Source organism: Camellia sinensis, chromosome 14 (assembly GCF_055761805.1).
Source record: "Camellia sinensis isolate YWXY chromosome 14, ASM5576180v1, whole genome shotgun sequence".
Lineage (NCBI taxonomy): Eukaryota > Viridiplantae > Streptophyta > Magnoliopsida > Ericales > Theaceae > Camellia > Camellia sinensis.
The window spans coordinates 135,412,378-135,418,763 of NC_138974.1; the positions used below are offsets into that span (position 1 = coordinate 135,412,378).

The 6,386-nt window shown below is 30.5% G+C and overlaps 1 protein-coding gene across 1 annotated transcript; it reads left to right on the top strand.

Annotated features, from left to right (window-relative positions):
* The first annotated feature begins 768 nt into the window (after positions 1-768).
* LOC114313404 (uncharacterized) lies at positions 769-2,037 on the top strand. Its single transcript, XM_028259788.2, has one exon. The coding sequence runs from the start codon at positions 927-929 to the stop codon at positions 1,503-1,505; it is 579 nt and encodes a 192-aa protein (XP_028115589.2). The 5' UTR covers positions 769-926; the 3' UTR covers positions 1,506-2,037.
* Positions 2,038-6,386: the final 4,349 nt, after the last annotated feature.

The window sequence follows — 6,386 nt, forward strand, 5'->3', positions numbered from 1 at the left end:
GAAGGAAACAATCAAAATTGACAGTTTCATAATAAGTAATACATAAATAAAGAAATATAATGAAAATTACTAAAAATAGAAATATTGTAATAAAATAAAGAAACTATCAATATATACTTACGCGATAATGACAAATTTTAGAGGATCAAATTCTAAGGTTAATGCGAGGAGTAATTGAAGTTTCAAAGGTTTAAAAAAATGATCAATTTGCAAAATTGACCACCCAAACGATAGAATTTGTCCATAATCCACTGGGTCTTGGAAATTCCATGGATCATGCTTTTTACATTTTCAATCAACCTATTAAATTTTACAAAATTTCAAGTCTGGCTCATTTTTTTTCCCTTGTCTTGTCTATTCCTTTAATTCAAGAATTATATGGCTATGCATGTTATATAAGAAAATAACGAAGATCATAACATTATTTATTTGCTTGACACAATCAAATTCTGATACCATGTTAATTATTTGTTAACTATAAATTCATCTAAAAATTTAAGTTAGGTAGACAAAAATGTAATTTTTATTATTTATATACCCTCAACTGTTGCATCACAGGCCATTGGATTAGTTTGCCTGAGAGGAGCAGGTCAAAGGAGTAAAAAGAGTGTTCAGATGAAAGAAAGCCAACAAACTAACCAAACTCCCCCATGGAAATGTCATTAGTTATATATATATATTACCAAGTCTTTTCCGATGTACCGAAAATATATATATATATATATTACCAAGTCCACCATGAACCCATTACATCTATCACAAGATGGAACAGTTTAACGAACACTTCCAATTTCCCTCCCGCACACTCTACCTTTAAATAAAATGCACCAACAACCCAAACCCAAACCCAAACCCAATATCATTCACTTCACATCTCCTCACCTCCCCTGTTTCTCTTTCCCCTTGCTCATTTTCTCATCCAAGTCATGGGCAATTACATCTCTCACTCCCCATCGGGCTCTGCCGGTAAGGTAGTTTTATCGGATGGCACGGTTCATGAGTTCAACGTGCCTTTAACAGTTGCAGAGCTCATGCTAGAGCACCCTCAACAGGTGGTGGTGGAGTTTGAGTCAGCTGTGAATGGTAAAAGGCCGAGTCCATTGCCTGCTGACAAGAAACTAGACATGGACAAGGTTTACCTCATGCTTCCCATGAGAAGAGGGAAGCAACCAGCATTGTCATCGGAGGAAGCCCGGCAGCTGCTTTCTGTTGCTAACTCTGTTTCGAATCGTAGGTCTTTTTTGTCGCTGACGACTGGATTTCTTCCATTGTTTGCACGGATATGCAGCGGAGGATCAAGAGAGGGAGGGGGGTTTGTGTCGGGTGGGAAAGAAAACTCAGTGGGGAGGAGGGGAGAGACGACGAAAGTTGAGTATTTGCCGGAAATTTTAGAAGGAAGGCCGGAATATTTAAGCAAGCAATTTTCCGGGAAAGGGTGGAAGCCCAGTTTGGATACCATCAAGGAGAAGATTGTCAAGAAAAAGGTCCCTCATTGGCTGCTCTAAGCTAGTTGTATAGAATCAGGTTTTCTACGTGCACAAAATTCAATGGTGAGACTCACACATCGAGAGACTCTTTGTGTCCGGTTTTGTGCACTTAGAATTTTTCTGATCAAATACTATTGAAAGCTTTATTGTGAAGGCAATCTATGTAGATGGTATGGTTAAGTTTTTTTTTTTTTTTTTTTTTGAACAGGTAGGGTTGAGTCTTGGGGATTCAATTCTTACTGTTTTTTGTTTTTTTAAATGTTAGTGTCGCCAATAGTCAAAGTTTAGATATGCTACCATGTCTGGTGTGGACAGTGTGTGGAAGGGTTGTAGTAGTGATATATGCGTTTGTATTTTGTATTTTGTACTTTGTGTAATGAGGTGAAGAGTAAAACCAAAGTTGTTGTATTTGTCATAGTTTGGGTAAAGTATTTAGATATGTTCAACTAAAGTGTACGAGTTGTTACCAAAACCCTTTGAATTGGTAATACGTAGTTTGGTTAACAATTGTACACAGAGAAAGACTAATAGACACATTGTTTGCTATAGAGATGTCAGGACAGATAGTGCTTCTTTACCAATTCATTGATTCTTGATGTTTTAATATTAATTTATTTCTTAAAAATTAATTCTATGTGGCATCAGCAAAGTAAACTTTGGGGGATGATCTAAATAACTCACAAGAATTCCGCTAGGTCAAAGTTGATAACCAATACAAATTGGCTGTGACCACAATTTGCTTAATAACTATGGAGACACATCTCAAACCACACTTTTTCATGTCTCTAATTTTTTAATAGATTTCATACCATATTGTCGGGTGGGATTTAGGATGTATTTCTAATTTTTTGTAGGTTTGTTTATTTATTTATGGCTTTTTTTAGTTGGGTTCATTTTTGTTTTTAGTGATAATTTTTTTAAATATATATATATATATATATATATATGACAGTGCTAGGTATGTCACAGAAATATAACACAAAATGGTCTAGTATTTTCATACAAAATTTTGAGGGATGAAGCTCCACATTATTCTCATATGTTTTAAAGAAGAATGTGTGTGATTAATGTTAAAAAAAAAAAAACAGCATCCAATCATGTCATAAAATAAACCTTCAACGTGTGTGGATATTGGAAAACGGCCTAAAATTTTCTAATTTGACGGATTTTTTTTTGTTAATTTTAAAAAAGACCTACACACAATTAAAAAAAAAAAGAGAGAAAAAAAAGCTTCCACCCATGAACGTAATACATGTAATACACACTACAATATATAAGAGTTTTACAAACTAAATTTTTTGGTCTTTAAAAATGAAAATTTTGTTGCAAAAGACATTTAGAGATTAATTTCTATTGTCGTAAGGATAGTCGTTAAAAGGTCGTCCCGAAAAGTCAAAAATAAGGCTTTTAGCAACAAAATTTTGAAAATGTCATTAATAAATAGATTTTTAGGGACAAAATAATTTGGTTTTAAAATGATTTATTTTATGAGATAAAAAATTGTTCTAAAATGATAATAATTTATTACTAATGTCCAATTTTTGTTATTAAAAATACAATGACGACACTTTTCGCAATAAAAATATTTAGTTCCTAAAAAATAATTATGTCCCTAAATTTTGGTTTCTAAAACTTTAATTTTTTGTAGTGACATATTGGGAAAAAGGTTTCCGCTAGTTTGGTATATGTTTGTAGTCTATATTGAAAATCTCATATAATTTCAAAAAGGGTTGGATTGCCCTTCAGTCTGTGATCGGATTAGAGAATATTGTTGGACTCATGAGAACTCACCATGGGTTTCGTTTCGATAATCTGAACCGTTCAATGTGTAGAATTCGTTGAGTACTATATGACTGTAAAAACTCAAGTAAATCGGATATCGATACCTATTTTATCGGATCAGATTTCTGTTAACTGTTTATTTTTTCACCGTTTATTTTTTTTTTATACAAAACTAATTTAATCACGTAACTATCAATATCCGATCAACGTAATTTTTTTTACAAATATATAGTACTCGCAGGCCTGGCCCTGGCCATAGGCCCACAAGGCCATGGCTTAGGGCCCCTCAAAATAGGCCCAAAATAGGGGCCCCTCCTATTATAAGTTAGTATAATATATTGGGTATGTTTTAAATCTAAAATAAATTTAAAAAGGCTCAAATTAACTTAATTTTTTTGACCCATTAAAAAGCCAATAGTTAAGGCCCAGCCCAACCATTTGAAAGACCAATTTTTTCTAATTCCTAACCATATCTTCTATTAATCCAACATTCCCTACATTTGTTTGACATAGCACACACCAGCGGCATAGGGATGGAGTAGCAGAACAGGTAAATTATTTATTTATTTATTTATTTATTTTCTATTCAATTAATTAAATATTTATCTTGTTTTTTGCACAATTAATTACTATTATAATGTTGGTATTTACATCATTAAGAAGAATTTATTTAAGTTTAATAGTTCACATCACATAATTTAAAAGTTTTGTGTTTTGTTAAGTGGGGTGCTCTTGTTTTGAATTTTGATTTAAAAAAATATTTTGATCTCAGCACAACAAGCACACGTAATTTTTTTTTTCTATTCAATTAATTAATTTTTTTTTCTAAGTATTTTTTATGATTTTAATATAAATCTTTTGTCCTTTACCTTAATTTTTTTTTTTCATTCAATAAAAAAAAATGTAAAGGGCCCCAGAAATTTAGCAGTTGATTATCGGCTTTGAGCCCTGAAAATCTCAGAACCGAGCCTGAGTACTCGATGAGTTCTATACATTAACAGTTTAGATTATCAAAACAGGACCAATAATAAACACTCACAGATCTAACAATACCCTCCTATCTAATCTTTAACAATACCCTTTGAAAAGTATCCAATCTGTCAGTTTAAGAAGAATGCCACTTTAAAAAAAACGCCTTCATCAATTTAGTGCCATTTTGAGAACATAGCAAAAAGTCACATTTTTGGACAAAAAGTCATGTGTCTGCAAATTGAGCCTTCAATTTTCGCATTTTCTTCCCTTTACCATAGTTTTCTTCACTTTGAATCTACAAATACTAATAGATCACAATAGTTGAACTTATTTCTATTAAGTTTTGTTAAAAATAAGTTATAATAAAATCGTCACTAAAAATAATTTTTTGTGTCGACTTTTTACATATGTTGCTAAAAATTAATAATTAGTCACTTTTTTTGTCACAATTTTTATAAATTTTCGATAAAACTTACAATTAGTGACTTTTTATGTGTCAAAATTTTCAAATTGTCACTGAAAGTTAAAAATTAATAACTTTCTTTGTGATAATTTTTTAAAATTGTCATTAAAACTTATAGTTAGTGACAAAATTTTCAAACTGTTGCTAAAAATTAACAATTAGTGACGTCTTTTAATAGTGTTTGATGAAAATACTATTAATTATCATAGGACCTATTGAACAATACATATACTTATTAAGATTTATACGTAAGATCCCTTACTATTTATTGAGGCCTCATTTGGGAAGTTGGTTATTTTAGTTTTTGGTTTCTTTAGTAGGTTAAAATATTTATATTTGGAAAGATAGTTGGATTTTTTTTTATAATTATATGTGATATTTGTGAGAGAAAAAGTAAAATGATTATGTGTTTGATGTGATATTTTCCATTATTGACTATTTTAACCTATTACCTTTTGGATACTCTCAAAAGTTCACTATGTATTTTTCTTCTTCATTTTTCTCTGTGCATTCATTCTTCTCTGCCTCTTTCTTTTTTTGATTTTCGACGATCAGTGACCATGCCTTACTTCTTTTTTTTTTTTTTTTTTCTAATATATAGTTACCGACAATCGATGACCACCATTGATTGGAATTCACTGGCAACTAGCGCCCATTGACTCCTTATTTCACGTTTACTAACGGCAAAAGAAATGAATTTTCGGCGAAGAAGATGAGTAGATCTACTCAAATCTTATTAGAATTACGTAAATCTACATGAGATCCGACTAGATCTAAACCAAAAATAGTTGTCGAAGTACAAACTTCTCTCATATCTGTTTCTTTCCTTCGATCTCTCAATTTTTTTTACTTTTTTTGCACTATACATTTCAATTTTCTTGTTTTAATAGAGAAAATTTTCAAATTCTGAATAAGTTACTTTCGAGTTTATTTTATAGGTAGTGAAAACTGTAAAATTTTACAGTTTTAGTTTTTTTTGGTATTAAAATTAATCGTACTTTAAAACTGTAAAATTTTACAGTTTCAAAGTATAATTTTATTAAGTATTTATTCTTATTAATCAAGCTGAAAAACATGTTATAAAACTGTAAAATTTTACAAATCTAAAGAATGTTATGAAACTGTAATATTTTACAGTTTTAAAGCTTACTTTTCAATTAGATCAATATTAGAGATTATTTGCGTAAATCCTAAAAAAATTAAAAAATAATATATTTTTTTTCCCATTGTTGTTGTTTGTTGTTGTTATATATATTTCTTTTAGTTTATCAATGTTCAGTATATTTTGTTATGTTTTTTTAACTATAATTTCTCCATTTATTCTTTTTTTTTTCCCGATAATATTCTGAACATTCTAGTGAGCCTTCAACAATATTCTGGTCATTTTGGCGACTTCCAGTGACGTTCAGAACACTCTGGCGATACTCCGGTGAACTTCCGACGATTCTCTAGCGACTTCCTGGTGATGTTGAACATTTTGACGAGTCTCCGATGAATATCTAATGGAAGTCCAATGTTGATAGGATATAGCAATGTTTTTAAATTTATAAAAAAAAATAATTTTTTGATAACAATTTAAAATATGTAGGACTAATTGTTGAAAGTGTTTTGTTTTGAGACTAAATGAATTTTGAATTTTGTGTATCGGACTTAAGTACCCTTTTATCTTTTTATAAATTTCA